The sequence below is a fragment of the Oryzias latipes genome, chromosome 2, assembly GCF_053564925.1.
Source record: "Oryzias latipes strain Hd-rR chromosome 2, Olatipes_Hd-rR_3.1".
NCBI lineage: Eukaryota > Metazoa > Chordata > Actinopteri > Beloniformes > Adrianichthyidae > Oryzias > Oryzias latipes.
Window position 1 is genome coordinate 6,495,343 of NC_136238.1, and position 20,182 is coordinate 6,515,524.

The 20,182-nt window shown below is 43.5% G+C and overlaps 3 protein-coding genes across 13 annotated transcripts in view; 1 reads left to right on the forward strand and 2 right to left on the reverse strand.

Annotated features, from left to right (window-relative positions):
* The first annotated feature begins 84 nt into the window (after positions 1-84).
* cdadc1 (cytidine and dCMP deaminase domain containing 1) lies at positions 85-5,842 on the forward strand. 2 transcript variants are annotated; one of them, XM_020709191.3, is made up of 12 exons: positions 85-319; positions 1,190-1,317; positions 1,396-1,573; positions 2,252-2,519; positions 2,599-2,805; positions 2,877-2,974; positions 4,089-4,138; positions 4,333-4,502; positions 4,581-4,770; positions 4,846-4,894; positions 4,995-5,107; positions 5,424-5,551. In XM_020709191.3, exons 1-11 carry the CDS (start codon positions 220-222, stop codon positions 5,093-5,095), a joined length of 1,539 nt encoding a protein of 512 aa, XP_020564850.1. In that variant the 5' UTR covers positions 85-219; the 3' UTR covers positions 5,096-5,107; positions 5,424-5,551. The 2 variants fall into 2 exon arrangements, with proteins under 2 accessions (XP_020564850.1, XP_023821980.1); XM_023966212.2 differs by having other exon boundaries at positions 4,995-5,842.
* Positions 5,628-17,831, reverse strand: cab39l (calcium binding protein 39-like). Its single transcript, XM_004066610.5, has 9 exons — positions 17,621-17,831; positions 11,289-11,420; positions 10,948-11,112; positions 10,749-10,867; positions 10,501-10,669; positions 10,340-10,399; positions 8,531-8,596; positions 8,310-8,453; positions 5,628-6,914 (listed from the first exon to the last, which is right to left on the reverse strand). The coding sequence occupies exons 2-9, from the start codon at positions 11,388-11,390 to the stop codon at positions 6,735-6,737; spliced, it is 1,005 nt and encodes a 334-aa protein (XP_004066658.1). The 5' UTR covers positions 11,391-11,420; positions 17,621-17,831; the 3' UTR covers positions 5,628-6,734.
* Positions 17,832-18,433: 602 nt separating this feature from the next.
* Positions 18,434-20,182, reverse strand: part of mcf2la (mcf.2 cell line derived transforming sequence-like a) — a 67,863-nt gene continuing 66,114 nt past the window's right edge. For all 10 annotated transcript variants that reach the window (XM_078931356.1, XM_078931362.1, XM_023966166.2 and 7 more), the window contains one exon: positions 18,434-19,870. In XM_078931356.1, coding sequence (XP_078787482.1) covers positions 19,791-19,870 — 80 coding nt within the window. In that variant the 3' untranslated portion in view covers positions 18,434-19,790. The remainder of the gene's footprint in view (positions 19,871-20,182) is intronic.

The window sequence follows — 20,182 nt, forward strand, 5'->3', positions numbered from 1 at the left end:
AATGTGGATTTTTCATTGTTTCTTAGCCTAAAATGTGCGCCATTGAGCTTTTATTTTTAAACGAACGCTTTTATTTTGAATGACTACCGGAACACGGCCCAGACGGATAAACTGCTCATAGTTCGATTCGTCAACATTTCCTGTCCCAACAGTCTGTCCGTCTCAGTTTTCTGTGCGTGACCGCTGGAATATCTGTCATTACGTTAGCTCCGGGGCTGAATGGAAGGTGGCGAGAAACAGAACCGAAACGAACCGAGCCGGTCCGGCCCGTGTCGGGACATGAAAGATGGAAGCTCCCAGACCGACTGCAGGATACGAGGTGAGCCAGATGGAGAAGCGCGACATTGGAAATGTGTCGAATCTGCTCCTGTGTGACGAAGCGACGCGTTTCTGTTATTTATTTACTATCATTTATTAGGGGTTTGTGCAATTTTTTTATTAACGTTTTTATTAAATAGGAAAAAAAAAATATAAAGAACAGAAATATATGGTCTCAGTTAATAAATTCCACACTTTATTTATTTTATGATTATTTTATTTATACACTTACTGCCCACAGCTTTGAATTGGAAATCAGTGGAACTCTGGGTTAAGAAAAAAGGAAATAAAGTTTTTTGTTATTAGATTGAAAAGCTTATTTTGATATCAGGTTTGTTACATACATTTGGAATATACTGCAGCTCTTCCTTCTATTAAACTCTCTAAAATATAGTATTTAAAACCTTCAAATTAATGGATTTTTTTTAGGCTAACTGATCCTAAACAGTTGTTCAGGACATCTCTTTTTCTTCCTCTTTAAATGAAGAAATCTCTGTGCGTCAGGAGCAAGGCTATTCAACCGTTCTTCTGACAATCTGCAATCTCATCTGCAGAACTAGCAAACGCTCTGTCATGCAGAAAGGAACCGCGACACGTTTCGCATGAACTTCAGCTTCAAAATGTCTGTTATGGACAGACGAGTCCAGATGTTTGTGACAATAGAATGATCCAGAAAACCCAAAAGGTTCTGGAGCAACATCTGCTCCAGGGGAGGACTTTTATTTTGAAGTTTTTTTTTCCTTCATCCAACACTGTTGCTCAGATGTTCCAAACTATTTTTTTTTTTTCATTAAGAAGAATCCCAGGTAAAACTTCAGAGGCAGGTGTTTGGCGTGCTCTCATGTAGTGTTGGATTTGTATCCTTGCTCAGGTCACGGCCCCAGGTTGTCCAAAGTAAACCTGTTTACTTTGCTGAGTCTGTGGATGGAGATGTTTCCTCGTGATCCGCCCGAGGAGAAGGAGGAGGAGGAAGAGGAGGAGGAAGAGGACAGTCGTCAGGTCAGTTTGGGAAAGGGACGCCAGGGCTTTTGCAGATCCCGAATGACTGCTTGAGTCGCGGCGTCTGCTCTGCTCCAGATCCGTGGGATGGGCCTGGTGGTGGTGCGAGAAGGCAAAGTGGTGGGCCTCCACTGTTCCGGTCCCGAGCTGCACGCAGGACAAGCCGCCGTTCTCCAGCACGGCGTCCGTCTCGCCGAAAGTCAGCTGTACTTCTCCAGGAGACCGTGCGCCACCTGTCTGAAGATGATCATCAACGGTGAGGAAAGCCAGCCAGCGATTTACCAATGCAGATTCAAGGCTCTTATTTTGAAAGAGCATCGCTGCTACTTTTAAAGCTCTGTAAGCATCAAGTCTGAGATCTCAGAACTGCACGCAACTTTCATGATGCGTTCACTGTCAACGCGGTCGTAAAATTCCACAAAGAATGACCTGGTGAGATTTGATTCCATCCCTTTGTTGATGTTTAGTTTTTTCTCTGCTGATTCCAATAATTTGCAAAACCCAAAATCCTCAAAACTTTATCGATTAGTGGCTAACAATAACACTTGTTGTTGGATATATATCAGGGTTGTTCTTTTTTTTAAATGATCTCAAAGTGAGGCAAACATTGATGACGTCTTATTATGATGTGAAAGGTTCAAACAGAAGCTTCAGACGTTTGATAAAAATATTATTAACATTAAACGGAAAGAAAACGATCTATCATTTGATAAAAAGGGTCACTATAACATGATTGATAGATGAAAAGTTGTAATTTTTTTATTTCTGAAGCAAAACTGTTCCTTTAAATTTACGACGAAACGTCACTGAAAGGAAAGACCGGATAATTATTTGAGTATTTAAAGACTTTAAAATGAGATTTAATCCTCCTTTTTTCCGACCCAAATCCACTACATTTCCAAAGTTTCAGCTGAGAAGCTTCTCTCCTCTTCAGCTGGAGTCAGTCAGATCTCCTTCTGGCCTGGAGACCCTGAAATCAGCATGCTGGAGTCCTCGCCGCCCGGCTCCGTCAGGGAGGAGGCCGCGCTGCTGGACGCCGTGGCAACGGAGAAGCTGAAGTCCAACAGCCGGCCTCACGTCTGCGTGCTGCTGCAGCCGCTGACCCCCGACCTGCTGCAGTTTGTCAACGAGACGTCCAGAGACTGCGACTTCAGGGAGAGGCAGAACGAGGACGACGCGGCGGCGGGAGACGGCTTCAACAGGTGCCGCTTCCTCCCAAACTCGCAAGAACGCCTGCAGAAAGACGCTTCTCACCACGGTTCTGCTCTTTTTCTTATTCAGAGAACGCGTCAGATACCTGAGGGCTTTTTCCAGAAGGTTCCTCGTTTGCACGTCCCAGCAGCACAAGGAGATCCTGACCCAAATGGGCTTGGAGAACTTCTGCGCGGAGCCGTACTTCTGCAACCTGAGGCACGACATGAGAGAGCTGGTGGAGGTTCTGGCCGCCGTGGCTGCCGGGGTCCCACGGCACCGCCACGGCTTCCACAGGTCGGAGGCGCTCCCACCTCAAGAACCCCCGAGGGTCTGGGTTTCTATGGTAACACCTCTGGCCTTTTCAGAGAACAGTCCTGGACCTCATGGGGGCCTCAGGAGGAAGTAGCCCAGGAGGTGGCACGCCACTGCATCATCCAAGCCAGGCTGCTGGCCTACAGGACGGGTACGGCGCTGGAGTTCAGGCCGAGAGAATGCAACCGTTTTAGGAGAAGAAAACCATCAATTACCCAAAACAGAAGGCTCGCTGAGATTGCAATGATCCAGTTAGATTTTAATCATATTATGTTTTAAGATAATCATTTTATAATTGTATCAAAAGAAATGCATTTAAAAAAACTGTCAAAGAATATGAGGTGGAGTTAGCTTTGTGATTGGCTAAAACATAAGCCCCGCCCTCTGTAACCGATTGATCGAGACAATAAAATTCAGCTGAAAATATCAAAGTTTCTTTAGAATCAGAGGAAGGGCCTGTTTAAGTAGAATCATTTGAAATATTTTAAAAAGAAGTATCAGATTTTTACGAAAAAACTTTTAGGACCAGTTTACAAAAAAAGATTTTTTTTTTAACTACAACTTTAAAATCACACATTTTCGAGAGAGAGAAACGTGACTGTGAAATTATGAGATTAAAGTCGTACATTTACAACTTTAAAAGTTGAAGTTATGACAGTTTTTCTCCTGAATTTATGTGTTTTAAAGTAGTAAACCTATGACTAAATGTAGAAAAGTCGTGACTTTAAAACACGTGAATTTACAAGAAAAATAGAAATTTATGAGAAAATGTCGTAACAGTCACATTACGAGAATTACTTTGTATATTTGTTAATTTAAAAGTTCTAGGCTAAATTTATGACTTTTTCTGCAAATTTTTACATGTTTTAACGTCGTAAATGTATTACTTTAAATATTTTAAATTCACAACGTTACTTTCTAAACACAAGTTCATTTTTGGGAAAAAGACATACATTTACGAGAAAAAGTCTTATATTTTTGAGAAAAGAGTAATAAATGAATGAGAAAATTCACCAAAGTTGGTTATTGGAGCCGCACTTGAAGATGAAAGATGTCGAGCGTTTCGTGAAACTTTATTTCCGATTAGGTTTCAAACACGAACAAAAGATCGGATTTTTGTTTTTCCCTTTGGCCCTAATTCTCTGTCGTGTTTTTTTTTTCAAACCAATTGACTACAAAGTCATTTGAAAGAAATGTGTGTTAACATTTTAAACCTCTATAAATGCGTCAGTATTTCTCACCTTTTGCCTCTTTTCTTTTCCCAGAGGACCCTAAAGTGGGCGTGGGGGCAGTTATTTGGGCAAAAGGAAAGCGGGTAAGATCTCTGACACTGCAATTTATCTAGTCTGTGTGGCTCTACGTCTGAAGAAAAATCAAATACAAGCATTGATGTTTCTGCTGTGGGACAGCGTCACCAGTGGGAGGAGCTAGTGCTCCAAAATCCAACCCTCTGATGAACTTTGAAAACGCTGGAGGAGGATCACGTTTGGATCTGCTCTCGGCCTCCAGGTTGGTTTTGGTGGAACGGGCCGTCTGTCCCTGGTGGGTTGCGGGTACAACGCTTACCCGGCCGGCTCCAAGTACGCGGAGTACCCCCAAATGGACACCAAGCAGGAGGATCGTCAGAGACGAAAGTACAGATACATGATCCACGCCGAGCAGAACGCCCTCACCTTCAGGTCAGTGACCCTCGGGGGCGTCCAGAGGCTAGCCGCGCCCTTTTTTTCTTAAGACCCCGCCCCGCCCGGTTCTTTCAGGACGCGTGACATCCGAGCAGAGGAACCCACCATGCTGTTTGTGACCAAATGTCCGTGTGACGAGTGCGTCCCTCTGATCAGAGGCGCCGGGATCACGCACATCTACACCTCCGACCAGGACCGAGACAAAGACAAGGGCGACATCTCCTACCTGAGGTTCAGCAGCCTGACGGACATCAGCAAGTTCATCGTGAGTCGCATCCCTGTGAGTCGCATCTTTATTGACAAACCGTTCCAGAGTGCGACGCTCTGCGTGTTTTCTCAGTGGCAGAGGAACCCTTCGGATTCTCCGGCGGCTTCTTCTCACCTCGTCAGTAAGTTTCTTCCATAAAAACCTTGTAAAATTCAGATCCTTTGAGGAAAAAAGGGTGTCTTTTTTTTTTTAAGAATGCGTCATTCTTTCCCGTCCCGCAGACGGTTACCTCGGGAAACACGACCGACAGCCGGAGCCGGAAACCAACAGAAACAAGAAGCTGTGCACCCAAAGGCCCAGCGGCGCCCCCTCTGGCTGCTGAGCGCTTATAACAGTAGGTGGCGCCGACAAAGATTTCCGTTTTTCGGCACAGATTTGACACCTGTGTCCTCTTTTGAACTGAGGGAGGTGGCTGTAGGAGGAGAAGGTTTGTGGCACGTTTAAAACTTGAATGACATTTAAATGATGTACACACGGCGCTTTACCGAGCCGAAAACTTTTGTTTTTGGCTCTTCAGTAGAAGAATTGTGTTTTTTTTGTGTTTTACCGCCAGATTTATTTGTGTGCACTAAAATATTGATTTTATTTTATTCTTTTTTTAAGCCCATTTTATTGTTGCTTCGGAACAACAAAGTGTTTCTGTCTTTTAGGATAAAACCCCAAAAACTGCACCCACATCCTTTTATTGGTAGTGAATGTGGTACAATAGAAAGGCTGTGGAAACTAGCCGGCTGCTTTCAGACTGTGGGGGAAATAAAATCGCACCTTCGCCTGGAAACGTGTGAAAAATGATCCTTTTTATTTCAGATTAGCTGCTGCTAAAAAAAAAAAAAAAAAGAAAAGTTGACACACAATTCCAATCACAGGTTTACATGCTGTTGTTTATTTAGTTTTCTTGTTTTTTAATTATTTTTTTTTGTGAACACACAACTGGATTTTCCTCTTTTTTCTTCTTTCATTTCATTTCAACTTCAGATCCCAAAATAAAAAGCATCTAAATCATGTTGGTGCTTAAAGAAAAAATTTAATATTATTTGAATAATAAACAAAAGAAATGCATCAACTGAAATGTGTTTTTTATTTTTATTTTCTGTATTTCTAGAGGGGAAGAAAAACAAACTTCTTTTTGGATTTTCCAAGCTCTTCTTCGGCCTGAAGCTCCAATCTACTGAGGTTCACAGCTTAATCAAAGCAGATTCGTTCCGTCCAGAGGATATTTTTCACCCACCTCTTAATTAAGCTCCCCTTAGAAAGATACGAAAACACCCCCAAAAAAAAAACAACAACAACAAAGGCACGTCTGAATTTCCAACTGCTTCCTTCAGATCAGAGAGCACCTGATACGGCGAGCGGAAACACAAACGTCTCCTTCCTTCCTTCCTTCCGACGAAGCGCAAACTGTACAAGGCGAGAAATTTAGATTAAAAAACAAAAATCAAAGCGGGACGTAAACTGATCAGCTTTTTTTTTCATGGTTTCCTGTTGGCTTAATCATACAGAAAGTGCTATTAGAAGAGAAGTGGGTGATGGTTTGACGCTCATACTAGGACAGAAGACTTCATTTAAATCATTCTTCAAAAAGAAAAAAACAACAAAAATTCACAATATTTAGCTTCGTTTTTGGTCACAGGTCAAAGCGGTTCTCGGTTTTCTGGCTGACAGGGAGTCGAGTGGTTCAGATGGCACGATTAGATGGTTAGCTTTCCACCTTCAGGCGGAGAACCTGCAGAGAAAACTTGGATCTGAGGCCTGGCATTACTAATGCGTCGGTTGGTTAAAGTTGGCTTTCTCGCTGCTGGTTCTGAAACTAAAGAGTAAAAAAGGTTTTTCCGAAAAGCTCGCTGATTAAGAACTACTCCTGCTGCGACAAAAGAAAAACGTCTCTGGAATAGAACACCCATCGCTGTTAACAAGATGTTAGGTCTCCTATTGGTCGAAAAAGTGGGCGGGCGGACGCCGCTCTAGGAGGCGGGCTTCTTCAGATCCCTGATCTGTTTGATTAGGTAGGTCTTCTCGTCGTTAAACTGGTCATCATCCGAGCGGTCCTTCTGGAAGTTACTCAAGAAGTCGATGAGTTTGGTCTGGTTCTTCAGCAGGATGTCGACGATGGGCTGCGTCTTGTTGGGGTTCGCCACGAACACCTGGAGGCGGAACAGACGAGGTCAGAACAGCAGATTTAAAAGGCAAAGATTGGAGTTTTTATGTAAAAACAACGACAAAAAAACACTTCTGCATGAGTCACAGTGAGAACATTCATCTAAAACGTCCTGGTATGGACTGAAATGCTATAGCATTTGCATGTTTTTAAGGGTTTCGTGTAAAATATTCTTTCCTTCTACGTATTTTTGCAAACTTTCTGGAGCAGATTTCATCTGGAACTCAACCAGAGAAAAGAAAGACGAAGAAAAACGACTGAGATCTGCTTTAACTAAGGAAAGATCACAAGAAAAGATCCGATTTTCTCCAGCAGAAACAACCATTGACTTCCTGTTTGAAGCTGGTCTCAAAACGAAAATAATTGGTAACCAGTAAATGTAACAGGTGAATTAATCCTTTCTTCACACTCAGGTAAAACGGTCCAACCTTACGACACAAATAAACACGCTTGGATGGATAAAAACAGAATAAAAACAACTTGATAAATCTGGATTCATTTTCATGTGTAGTTTCAATTTAATGCAGATTTATAGATTTAGAATCCAGATTCAAAGATGTGAGATCCAGAATTTTAGATTTGAAATACATATTTGTAGATTTAGGATCCAGAATTAGTCTTGGGAAACCAAAATTAGAATCCAGATTTATAGATGTGGGATCTAGAATGTTTTTATTTAGAATATAGATTTATAGACTTCAGATCCAAATTTCTCCTTTATGATCCAGATTTAAAGATATGGGATCCAGATTTATTATTTAAAATCCAGATTTTAAGATGTAGGTCTTGAAAGGTTTTATTTAGAAAACAGATTTATAGACTTAAGATCCAAATTTATACTTTATTATCCAGATTTCTAGATTTAGGATCCAGATTGGTCTTGGATAAAGACATGGTCTTAGTCAATTAGAACATGCCAACAGGGTATGTTGGAAAACATTCATGAATGACTGCGGGCCTTGAGTTACCATCCCGGAGCCTATGGCCATTAGTGATGTCATTTCCTGCCAACGGCAGAGCTGATTCTGGTTTTTACAGTCATTTGTCGACTGGGATTACAATCAACAGAAGTTTGTCAAACTCTGTCTGAACGATGTTAGTCTGGAATTTGAAATAATGACGTTTTATCAGATTTAATCCCAGTAAGGAAAAGGCTAACTATAGTTAAGCGAAGAGACGTGATGCTTGTTACGCCACCTAGTGGCTACCTGGTGAACTGACCTGACTCCAGTTATTTTAAATAGTCAATTAAGATTAAATCGACCCATAATGCATCACTCCTGTAGGTGTATTGTGTCCGAAACCGCAACACGTGGAGGCGAGTTCTTACCCTCCTCCAGGGAGCGCTGTGTTCGTGTGAACATGTGACTTGAACCCTCACCTTGAAGACGTGGAACGCCTCAAACTGGATGTTGGCGCTTTTGTCTCGGAGCAGATTCATCATCAGCTTCAGATTCTCCGGCTTGCTGATGTAGCGCGTCATCACCGTGAAGTTATGTCTGTCCAGGAGCAGCTCGCCCAGAAGCTGAGGACGGAAGAGTCCAGCCCGTTAGATGAAGAAGGGCCTTCAGCGGCTTTTGATCCACGGAGGAGAGAGCAAACCTTCAGAGACTGCCGCTTGGTGACGTAGTTCTCGGAGTGCAGCAGCTTCTCGTAGTCCGCAAACACCTGGAAAGCAGATTTTACATCAATGCAGATCTAACTTAAGACATTAGGTTCGCTCAAAAGCTGGAAGAATCTTCCTGCACTTCCTCAAAACCTTCCATTTGCTGAAACCAATGAGTTACATAGGCTAGAGACGCCACGCCAGCCTGTTACCATAGTCCAATGCACGCCAAGAGAGACGCCATATCGGAAAGGGCGGTAAACAATGACGCACAGCTTAGCCGACACCGTAAAATGACCATAAAGAGCTTCATTTGGGTCCGATTTTAAAAAAGGAAAGAAGAATCTTTGATCGTCACAAAAATACGACCCAGGCTGTTGAATTATTGTTTTTTGTACAAAGGGCAACAGATGGACACCGTTTCAAATGTTTCTACAAATAAATACATCATATAGGAAAAAAAACAATAAAATGTATATTTTTTAAATAAATGTAAAATATTGTAAATAGATAAATAAAATAAAGTAATTTAAAAATAACAATAAATAAACAATTGTAAAAATAAATTAAAATATAAAATAAATACATAAATAAAAAATGATAAATAAAACGCAATGCTTTCCGGATGCTTGGTTGTGGTTTTATTCAAATCTACACGCATACTTAGTTTTTTTCATTCGTCTTCCGAACCGTTTGTCCCTTTCGGGGTCACGGGGCTGCTGGAGCCTATCCCGGCCACTTGTGGGCGAAGGCAGGGGGCGCCCTGGACAGGTCGCCAGTCTGTCGCAGGGTCACACATATCACACACCCATGCACACTCACACCTATGGACAATTGACCTATGGAGCATGTTTTTGGACGGTGGGAGGAAGCCGGAGAAAACCTGGGAGAGCATGCACGAGGAGAACATGCAAACGCAGAGAGGTCCTCCATTGATGTTCTGCTTCACGTCCCAAAGCTGGGAATTGAACCAGGGGCCTTCTTGCTGTGAGGCAAGAGCGCTAACCACTGCACCACCCTACACATACTAAGATTTACACAAACTGTCAGACTCCTCTGTTTGTGTTTGGGTCGGGTCAGGTCAGCCGAAATCGCCGCAGAACCCTTGAGCCCATTGTACATGGGCCTCTCCGGGCCAAAAGCGTCAGTGGACAGTCGCCCCGTCTCTCCTGCTGACGGGAGAGCGGACGCAGTAAGCACTTCAGCTCGCGGCCCCCGGCACGCCAAGGTCCACGTGGGAGGGGCCGCTGCACCGCCGCAGGGAGAAAAAGATGCACCTGGCGAACTTAGACACCCGCACGACACGGAGCGGGCAGTCTTCTGTGCGTCATCCACCCGCCGGACGGGGATTTGGCGTTGGGGCTCTTCGCTCGCCGCTACTGAGGGGAACCCTGGTTAGTTTCTGTTCCTCCGCTCAGTAATCTGCTTAAATACAAATCCTAAGGTCCTCCTCCAAAAAAAGGTATGTGGTCCTGCGTAAAAACATGGAAATACTGCTGCTAGGCATCGTTGGTGTTGACATCGCCATCATCGCTGCAAGATCCGCCAAAACGTGGACTATTCCAAGAGCAGACGCACGCGGATCATCTCCTCAACATGTTTTCGTTACTAGCTGCTCGGTTTGAGCAGTTCACAGGCATTTTACCCTTTCCAATATGGCGTCCGGCTTTACCAATGTAACTCGTAGCGCAGCGTCTCTATCCGACACAGCTCCTCTTTCTTTGAGACTTGACTGACTCCTGATCCACAGATGTTGGACAACTTGTCCCTGGAAGGGGGGAGGGGCTTAAAGGCGTCAGGCTCACCGTGTCGTAGTTCTGCTCCAGGAATTCAGCCACAAGCACCTTGTGTCTCGTCAGAAGATCCTGCCAGAGGAAGACGGGACAGACACGGCCCACGCAGACGCCGTTAAAAGCGAGAAAATTCAGTCTGGTCGCGCTGTGACTCTGCAGCTCTGGGCCGTTACCTTAAAGGTGGCGAAGGCGTCGGAGGCGATGTCGAATGTGGACATCTCCACGTAGTTGAAGAAGCTGTGGAAGTGCTCGGAGTGAAGGACGATCTTGGCCAGCGGCTCGTGGCGGATGCACTCCCTCAACATGATCCCGCAGTTCAGCGCGATCTGCGGAGTCTCGTACCTGCAAGAGGCGCACAGAGACGGCGGTTGCTGCACGCCGCCGTAGAGGTTCCCCGCCCTGTGAATGGCGTTCGCCTCACCCCTTCAGGAGGATGAAGAGGACCTCCTGGTGGGAGCAGAAGTATTCCACGGTGGGGCTCCTCGTCCCGATCTGCCTCCTCAGGATGTTGTTGAAGATCTGGCACACGTCCTTCTTCCCCTGCAGTCAGGAGGGTGGAGCATGAAAACCCAGAGCTCTCAAAAGCCCACGATCCAGATCCGTCTGGGGTTTCCCCTCACCTCAAAGTCTATCACTTGAAGGTTTTGCACCAGGGATATCAGCAGGCCGCTGTTGTACAGCTCCTGCGCCAGCTGGGCCACAGTCTCCGTGTGTGGCTCCTTATCGCTGCTCCCGTACAGGATCTCCTTCATGGACACCAAGCACTTGGAAACCTCATCAGATGCCTGCGGAACAAAGAAAATCCGTCTTATTTTTCTTTTCTCGAGATGTGAGAAACCACAGTGAAGTGTCAGGAGTCGACGGGGACAGCCGGCCGTTTCAAGCTCTGCTTTCACAGAGACCTGTCACCTTTGGGCCCCTGGACTCCCGAGACCCAGAAAAGGAGGAAGACCCCGCCCACCTTTTCTGTCTTCTTGTCGTGTTTGACCACAATGGCCAGGTTCTCCTTCAAGGTCCTGACGATGTCCGTGGGACTCTTGTGGGATTTGCCAAACAGTGGCATGACGAAGTCGCACACGAGCAGCTCGGGAACCTGGAGGACACACAACAGCGCAGTGATCAAACACACAACAGCGCAGTGATCGGACACACAACAGCGCAGTGATCGGACACACGACAACGCAGTGATCAGACACACAACAGCGCAGTGATCAAACACACAACAGCGCAGTGATCGGACACACGACAACGCAGTGATCAGACACACAACAGCGCAGTGATCGGACACACGACAACGCAGTGATCGGACACACAACAGCGCAGTGATCAAACACACAACAGCGCAGTGATCGGACACACAACAGCGCAGTGATCAAACACACGACAACGCAGTGATCAGACACACAACAGCGCAGTGATCGGACACACGACAGCGCAGTGATCGGACACACAACAGCGCAGTGATCCAACACACGACAGCGCAGTGATCGAACACACGACAGCGCAGTGATCGAACACACGACAGCGCAGTGATCGAACACACGACAGCGCAGTGATCGAACACACGACAGCGCAGTGATCGAACACACGACAGCGCAGTGATCAGACACACAACAGCGCAGTGATCGGACACACAACGACGCAGTGATCGGACACACAACAGCGCAGTGATCCAACACACGACAGCGCAGTGATCCGACACACAACAGCGCAGTGATCGAACACACGACAGCGCAGTGATCGAACACACGACAGCGCAGTGATCGAACACACGACAGCGCAGTGATCCAACACACGACAGCGCAGTGATCGAACACACGACAGCGCAGTGATCGAACACACGACAGCGCAGTGATCAGACACACAACAGCGCAGTGATCAGACACACAACAGCGCAGTGATCGGACACACAACAGCGCAGTGATCAGACACACAACAGCGCAGTGATCGAACACACGACAGCGCAGTGATCGAACACACAACAGCGCAGTGATCGGACACACAACAGCGCAGTGATCGGACACACAACAGCGCAGTGATCGAACACACGACAGCGCAGTGATCGAACACACGACAGCGCAGTGATCAGACACACAACAGCGCAGTGATCGGACACACAACAGCGCAGTGATCGGACACACAACAGCGCAGTGATCGGACACACGACAGCGCAGTGATCGGACACACGACAGCGCAGTGATCGAACACACGACAGCGCAGTGATCGAACACACGACAGCGCAGTGATCCAACACACGACAGCGCAGTGATCGAACACACGACAGCGCAGTGATCGAACACACGACAGCGCAGTGATCAGACACACAACAGCGCAGTGATCAGACACACAACAGCGCAGTGATCGGACACACAACAGCGCAGTGATCAGACACACGACAGCGCAGTGATCGAACACACGACAGCGCAGTGATCGAACACACAACAGCGCAGTGATCGGACACACAACAGCGCAGTGATCGGACACACAACAGCGCAGTGATCGAACACACGACAGCGCAGTGATCGGACACACGACAGCGCAGTGATCAGACACACAACAGCGCAGTGATCAGACACACAACAGCGCAGTGATCGGACACACAACAGCGCAGTGATCGGACACACAACAGCGCAGTGATCGGACACACAACAGCGCAGTGATCGAACACACGACAGCGCAGTGATCGAACACACGACAGCGCAGTGATCGGACACACGACAGCGCAGTGATCGAACACACGACAGCGCAGTGATCAGACACACAACAGCGCAGTGATCGGACACACAACAGCGCATTAGGGACAGATGAGGCTTCGCTTCACACTAAGCTCACTTTAATCTGCGTTTATCAAACCTCCTGCCTTTCAGAATAAAAGCCAAACAGCTGTTGTACGATGCAAAAAAGACTTTAAAATCACCTGCTAATCAACAGGCCACGCCCACATTTAAGTGCAATGCCAAAAACAGAATAAATAAAAATTAATTCCCAATTGTCTTTAAAAAAAATTATGTAGTTTTAAGGGCCAGTTTTGAAGCAAATATGTTTTTTAAATTACGACTTACGAGTTTTTTTCTCGTAAATGTGAGATTTTAAGACGTAAATTTACAACTTTATTCTCGTAATTTAAGTTGTGAATTTTCTTCCTGTAAATTTACTAGTTTTTTTCTTGTGAATTTACATCTTAAAAACTCATTAACAAGAAAAAAACTCATAAATTTACAAGATTTAAAGTTGTAAATTGAATACTTTAAATATCACAAATTTACGAGTTTTTTACACGTAAATTTACTACTTAAAATCTCATACATTTATGAGAAAAAATAAAATAAAAAATAATAAATTTAAATAAAATTACTACTTTACATTTCGTAATTTTACTTTTATTTTCCAGTGACCCTATAACTCCGTCATAGAAAACAAGTCTAAAAACGACAACAAAAAGTTAGCTCTTCTTACACAGAGCTGAAGGAGGAGCTAATTTACCTGTTTTGTCACCTAATGGTCACATGGTCGGCTGTTTTGGCTCCACTTATTTCTGTTTTAAATTCAGCCTCAATGCTGCCTCTTTAGCAGCAATAACTTTAATAACAATAACTCTATCTTGACTTTGTTATTTGGGGCAATTGCTCAGCAAATTTAACATTTCTTGGTACTTTTTAAGACGGAAAATGACATTTATCGTGGCCATGCTGATAAAAATCATGGTGTGTTTTTGGTGTTTTTAATGTTCATCGTGGCGGACAAATATAAAGAAAATTAAGATTAAAATGGCATTTCTGCTTATTTCTTCCTTTAAATCAATGTGAATCAGGACCAGACGGAAAGAAAAAATCCTCTCTGTGACGTAGAAAATACGCTGCGCGAGCCACCGGCTTCCTGCTCCGCTCCATTCTGATTCTCGCAGACAAATAGATCCGTTAAACGTCTTTGTTTTCCTCATCTGAGCTGGAATCTGGTTCAGAACTGGACGGCTCCAATATAAGCTGCTATTTTTGTTGCACCGCCAAGGTTAGGTTGGGGTTCGAGGGGCTGTAAGCTAGCTGGGGAGCGTGTGAACGGGGATGCTTCGTACCCACAACGTTAGAACTGCTGCCGCTCTGCAGAAACTATGTTCAAGAAAACCACATGGGTTTTTTGATTTTTGTTTAAAAACAGCATCATCGTAATTTAAAGAACACTGAAAAATGCTTTGAAAGATGGTCAGAGGGAGACTTTAAGATGAATATCTTATTAAAACGTTACATTTAACATAAATACTGAAAATTGGGTTCTGTTGCTGTTTAGCGTTGACTTTAAACCCCCTGAAATGAACTCATTTGTTCTGAGAACCAAATCCCGACTGACTCGGACAAAAGCAAAATGTTTTTCTGGGTAAAAAGGTTTTTCAGAAGAAGGTTGGAGGATTCGTCGCGGCCCTCCACCCGTCTTTTTGTCCATCAGCTCAGCCCCCCAACTCCACAAAAGTCCGCTAAAGAAGTCAAGTGTGAAGATGACACGTTGCAGACACATTCCACCCGTCATCTCCAGGCAAGCATGGCTTTCCTGGAGTCGGCATGGATGTGATATGATCGTCTGATCTTTGCGGCTTCCTTCAGCTCCTTTCTTCACTGTATAGTCCGTCACCAAACTGTCTGAATCCCAGATTTAGCTGCATCCAAATGGCTTTAGGTTGTATTTTGCCCTGGAAGCTGCAGACCTGTTTATGCAGCGTGTGCATTAACTCGCATGTTCCATGCACTCTGTAGTTCAATGAGCATCCATAAAGCAAAATAAAAGTTTGATTTTTAGGGGGGGCGCCGAAAACCCACAATGCTCTTTTCCTGACGTGATTTTTACCAGTTAAAAAAAAGCTGTTTCTGCAGAAATCCAGGTCAGGAACAGCCGAAGAACTTGTGACTGCTAATCCTCTTCCTCATCTGGGAATGTTTAAAAAAAAAAAAGCCCTCCCTCTTTACCCCGGCTCCCCTCTTCCTCCAAGCTTGAACTCTTGTCGTCGGCTGGACGCTTCCCCCTCAGACCGGACGCTGGTGTGGGTTGAGGAGAACGTGAGGATTCGTCTGAACAAAGACAAACTTTCACACGGAGGAAGTTTGATGACAGACTAATCAGACGGCGGATTCACGAGCAGCAAGAAGAAGAAAACAACCCAAATTAGAATCACAAGTTCTGCACCTGACAGAGCCGAGTTTTTCCTGAACACATCCCTGCAGCGTTCAGACTTTTGTTTGGGCAGAAAGTGGCTATTTAGGGAACCGCTCAACGGTGACATGTGTTTTATGTGTTCTCAATACAAGAACCTGAGCAGCTAAACGCACAAAATGTAAACAAGTGGAGCCAATCTGGATCCAGAACAGAAAAAAAAAAAACCTTTGAGACACTTTAGTTTAAAAAAAAGCCAAAATAAAGAATAAAAATGGCTTAATATTTTTATTTTAGATTGAATTTATCACTGGAATAAAATGTTCTGGTTAATATTTAGTTGAGGTTCTTCCCCTCTGACATAATGTTAGTAATTCATCAACAAAAAGGTCCAAAAAGTTCATTTAATTCACTCCAAAAACACATCTTTAAGACCTAGAAAGCCTAAAACTGACTAAATTCTATATACTTGGATTATTTTGGTGTGTTTTTTAAGGTTCTATATTGCCCCTAAATCCAAACTTTTAAAACGAAAGTAACAATGCCAAGTTAATCCAAAAAACACACAAAAGTACTAAAGTATTTGACTTTTAATAAATTAAAATGACAGAAGGGAGCACTAAAATAAACATGAGCAGTCAAATTTAATACATGTCTATTTCCTGTGAACTTTTTAACAAAACAAAAATTACAAAGTATTGCACATTTTGTGTGCAAAAGTTGAATATTTTATAATAAATGAATCTGAAACCTGATTGCTTTGATAGCTTTTGAAATCAATCTTTTCAAACTTGTATTGAAAATTAAAATCAATTTATTTTATAATATTCTGGAGCAGAAGGTCATTTAAAGGCATGACAGTCCACTGCATCTTATTAAGGTTATCTTATATTTAAAGGCTAATTGAGGTAAAACAGGAAGCCAGGGAGCCATGCAGATTCACTTTCAAAATAAAATCACACTATTAGTGTTTTTTATTTACACCAATATAAGCTATAAAGTAACTTCTCCTTTACTTGTTTTCCTCTTTTTTCTGTTTTCTTTGATTACATAGTTTTAAAATAAGTTTGGATTTTTTAGAATGATTGTAGTACAAAATTATTAGTGCATCTTCATTTCATTTTTGTCAACAGTAAAAGTGACGTTATTTTTTTACTGTTGCCCCAGAACATGAGGAGTTTTTTCATTTGTTAGTGTTTTCAACTTCAATCAATAATCTGATAATTACTTTATGCTTGAGTGCTATTATTTTGATGTTGATTATTGTCTGACTGGGAAAAATAGGTTTCTAATTGGTATTTATTTCATTAACACCATTTTTAAAATTAAAGACAAGAACAGCATAAATAAAACTGAAAGTATATTATGAATACATGCAATGTTAAATAGTTTAAAAAAGAGAGAGAATTAGTTTAGTAATTATTTTCTGTATTTTGACCTGTTAAATGTTCTGAAACAGTTTTTAGAATATATTTAAATGCTTAACTTTTATCCCCCAAAAAAGGACAGTGTGTGTACATGTATCTGTATAATATATATATATAACTTGCTAAAATCTAAGTCATTTTACGTTTTGATAACTAAATGTCGCGTTTTTAGGCTTTGATTGGGCGATTTTTCTGCATTCTGCCTGGTAATTACATAATAATTACTTGATAACATCGACATCACGTAGTCTTATTTTGAAACTTCGCACCGGAAACGCAATAGTTCTCCCTCAGGCTGGCCCGACACGAGCTGTCTAAATACAAAACGCAAAAACACACTCGGTGTATATGTTCCGCCACACGGTGCAGACCCTCGTGAACGACAAGCATAAAGTGGCACGCGCCGGTAGCTCGAGAGCGAAGTAACGAGCGCAAAAGGCCGCGTGAAGTGTCCCAGACAATGTGATTTACAAGGCTACACCCCTCTCGCCTCCGGCCAAAGCAAACTCCCTTTTCGTTTGACAGATTTCCCCCCAGCGAAACAGCGCCGCGAGGGGAAACAACAGCAGGAGAAAAAAACTGAGGTTCGTGAAATGCGGGTTACCAACAAAAAACACCAATTTAAGCACGTCAGCCACGAGCAAAGTTACGAGGAACGTCAAGGGCAGAAATATGATCATAAGGTCGGTGAACATCGACAGCGTTAGCTTGGAGGAGTGAGACTCACACAGTCAGACGGTGTCTTTAAATGTCTCCCCCGCCTCGCAGCGCGGCCTGGCCTCCCCGGTAGAAGTCTACGTTTCAGATGTTGAGCAGCTAAATCAGCTCAAACGTACGCTGAGCAATTTTAACTGAGTGGAATCCTTTATTAAGCCAGTGCAGAATTCCATCTGGTCGCTCGCAAGTCTCGAGTCAATTTAACGCACTCAAGCAAAACCGTTTCCGCTTTTGGACTTTCACAATAAGACGCTAGCGTCGTTGTCAGATAAAAGCACGACGGCCAATGTTTTAGATCAATTCACAATAAATACCCTCAATTCAAAGCGTACATTTGACTTGATTTTTTAGAATAAATTTATATAAAGTACTTCTCCTTAACATATAATTAAACATTTGGTGTTTGTAAGAAAAATGTGCCACTTCCGGTAGCTTTCACGCTCGTGCCTAGCGACTCGACGTCAGTAGCTTTACAGCTTCGTCCGGGTTCCGTTCGCATCTTCTACCTTAAACATCCTCCTCTTGTGTTTTCTCGTTCTTAATGCGCTATAGCGATAAATAGTATTAATGGAAGTTTGACAAATTAACTTCCAAGCGAACTAATGCAGGCGTTTTAATTGGTTACCGCTTGGAATGAGCCGGAAAAAGGAGCAGAGGTTGTGTCATTTTCCTATTCGGACGCACCCCGTGCCAGCTCATGCAGCCTTTACTGCATCCAGAATGGAAGTCATCAATCTGATTTAAAAGCACATCATCTTTTAACATTTTTTAATGTAAAATATGTTGAATGAAATGTAAAAAAAAAAGAGCAGGAGACATCTCATAAAGGAAACTATTTCAGACTTTATTAAAGCAGCTTTACTTTTACATACAAGTCAGACTTACATATTTACAAATGTACAGCTGTGTCTCATAGCATCATTTTCGACAATCAGTAGATTTACACATATATATATATATATATATATATTATAGGAAAATAAAGATAGTGCTTGCTGCAATGTGCTGCATAAACTAAAAAATATAACCCTTATCTCTTCAGCCACAGGATCAAAAGTACAAATGAATGAGTAAGCTTTATTGTGACAGTCCAACGCTGACGAGTTTAGTGCCCCATGTAGGCTTTCCAAGCAGGGCAGGAAATACACTTTCAAGGAATTTCAAGAGAGTTCGATTTAAAAAAAAAAGGTGTAAAAACGTGACTGTGAAGATCATGCCACCACCAAGACTTTGCAAAAACTTGTCAACAATATGGAAAACAGTGTGGTGCACAATTATCAACACGTGAGGCCGAACACGAACACTTTGACATCGAGCTGGTGGAGTCTTGCTGACAGGTGTAGCCCAGGCTGAGTAATAAACAGGTGGGGTTGGTTTCAGGGCTGTTTATTTTTTGCAAAGCACGCCCTGCAAACACAGCAGAGTTTATAAAAGTGGCTTTAAAGAAAGGGCGTCCTGTGTCAGGGATGCCCTCACTGCTCGCTGTACGAAAATGTTTTATTTGCAGGTGAGCACGCGCGTTGCATGCCTGAGTGGGGCTGGGGAGCAGAGGGAGTGGACGGGCAAGAAGGGGGAATGCACGCGCAGGTATGCGGGCACACCTGCCGGCCTGGGATTCCTGAGAGGTAAAAGGAGGTCAGAGGCGATAACAAAGAGGTTTGAAAAGTTGTCTGAGCTGCCAGCGTTTGAGCACGGCGGGTTTTTGTCCTTTAACACATCACCGAACCGTTTTGTTTTGTTTTAAATCGCCATCACACCCCGGCTTGCTACTTTTCACGAACCGTGTCTGATGCCGAAGGCCGTCTCACAAGAATCTGTCGCCGCCCTGCGATCAAACCCCCTCAACTGCACCAGATGCTCTTTTTTTGTTTTGTTTTTTTTGATGCTACATAACTGCAGTATGGCACAGAACACTCATAACTAGATGAAAAAACACAGAGTTTTGCCACAATGTGCGGATTCAAAATGACATTTTTTTGGTTTTTGGAGAGGCTGACCTCACAACAAAATTCTGAGTGTCCAATGACATGCATAGTAAGTCATGGGTTTTTCCATTTGTGTCTTTCATTTGCCTCCTGTTCTGCCCCTGAGCAGGAGCTAGATAGATACCCCCCCTCCCTCCCTCCCTCCCTCCCCACCCAAAAGACACCAACTACAAACACATAAAAAAAAGGATGATATCAGGGTTTGATGTCAGAGAAGCTGGTGTAGGTCTCGCTGCAGCTGGAAGACGTGCTCAGGTTCCCAGAGACGCTGCCATCTACAGGACAAAAATCACATGATTCAAAGTCATTGGTAGCCCCTGAAACGTCTTTTTAAAAGCGCTTTCCTCCTAAAAAAGCAATCGTTTCTGTGCGTCGTTGCAGCTCTCTGCTGCCACATTCCATTGAGGTCAGTTCAGTGGTCAGTCTTTGTAACTGCATGTAAATCTAAACTCCTACAACTGTATCACACAGATTTTTTGTAAGCAAAATACAAAAATGATCCAGGTTTTATGAATAAAAGTCAACTAAAAGAAACAGTAAGCTTTTGGCTTGCTGAGGTCTGAAGTGATGCACTTTTATTGATGCTT

What these genes read in the sequence shown, in the direction of transcription:
- cdadc1 (XM_023966212.2), top strand. Translation starts at nt 220, where the DNA reads ATGGAAGGTGGCGAGAAACAGAACCGAAACGAACCGAGCCGGTCCGGC. An exon ending in CACCGCCACGGCTTCCACAG is followed by an intron (nt 2,806 to 2,876) that starts GTCGGAGGCGCT and finishes TGGCCTTTTCAG; the next exon opens with AGAACAGTCCTGGACCTCAT. An exon ending in GGCTTCTTCTCACCTCGTCA is followed by an intron (nt 4,895 to 4,994) that starts GTAAGTTTCTTC and finishes CCCGTCCCGCAG; the next exon opens with ACGGTTACCTCGGGAAACAC.
- cab39l (XM_004066610.5), bottom strand. Translation starts at nt 11,390, where the DNA reads ATGCCACTGTTTGGCAAATCCCACAAGAGTCCCACGGACATCGTCAGG. An exon ending in ACGACAAGAAGACAGAAAAG is followed by an intron (nt 11,113 to 11,288) that starts GTGGGCGGGGTC and finishes TTTGTTCCGCAG; the next exon opens with GCATCTGATGAGGTTTCCAA. An exon ending in TTCAAGTGATAGACTTTGAG is followed by an intron (nt 10,868 to 10,947) that starts GTGAGGGGAAAC and finishes TCCTGACTGCAG; the next exon opens with GGGAAGAAGGACGTGTGCCA.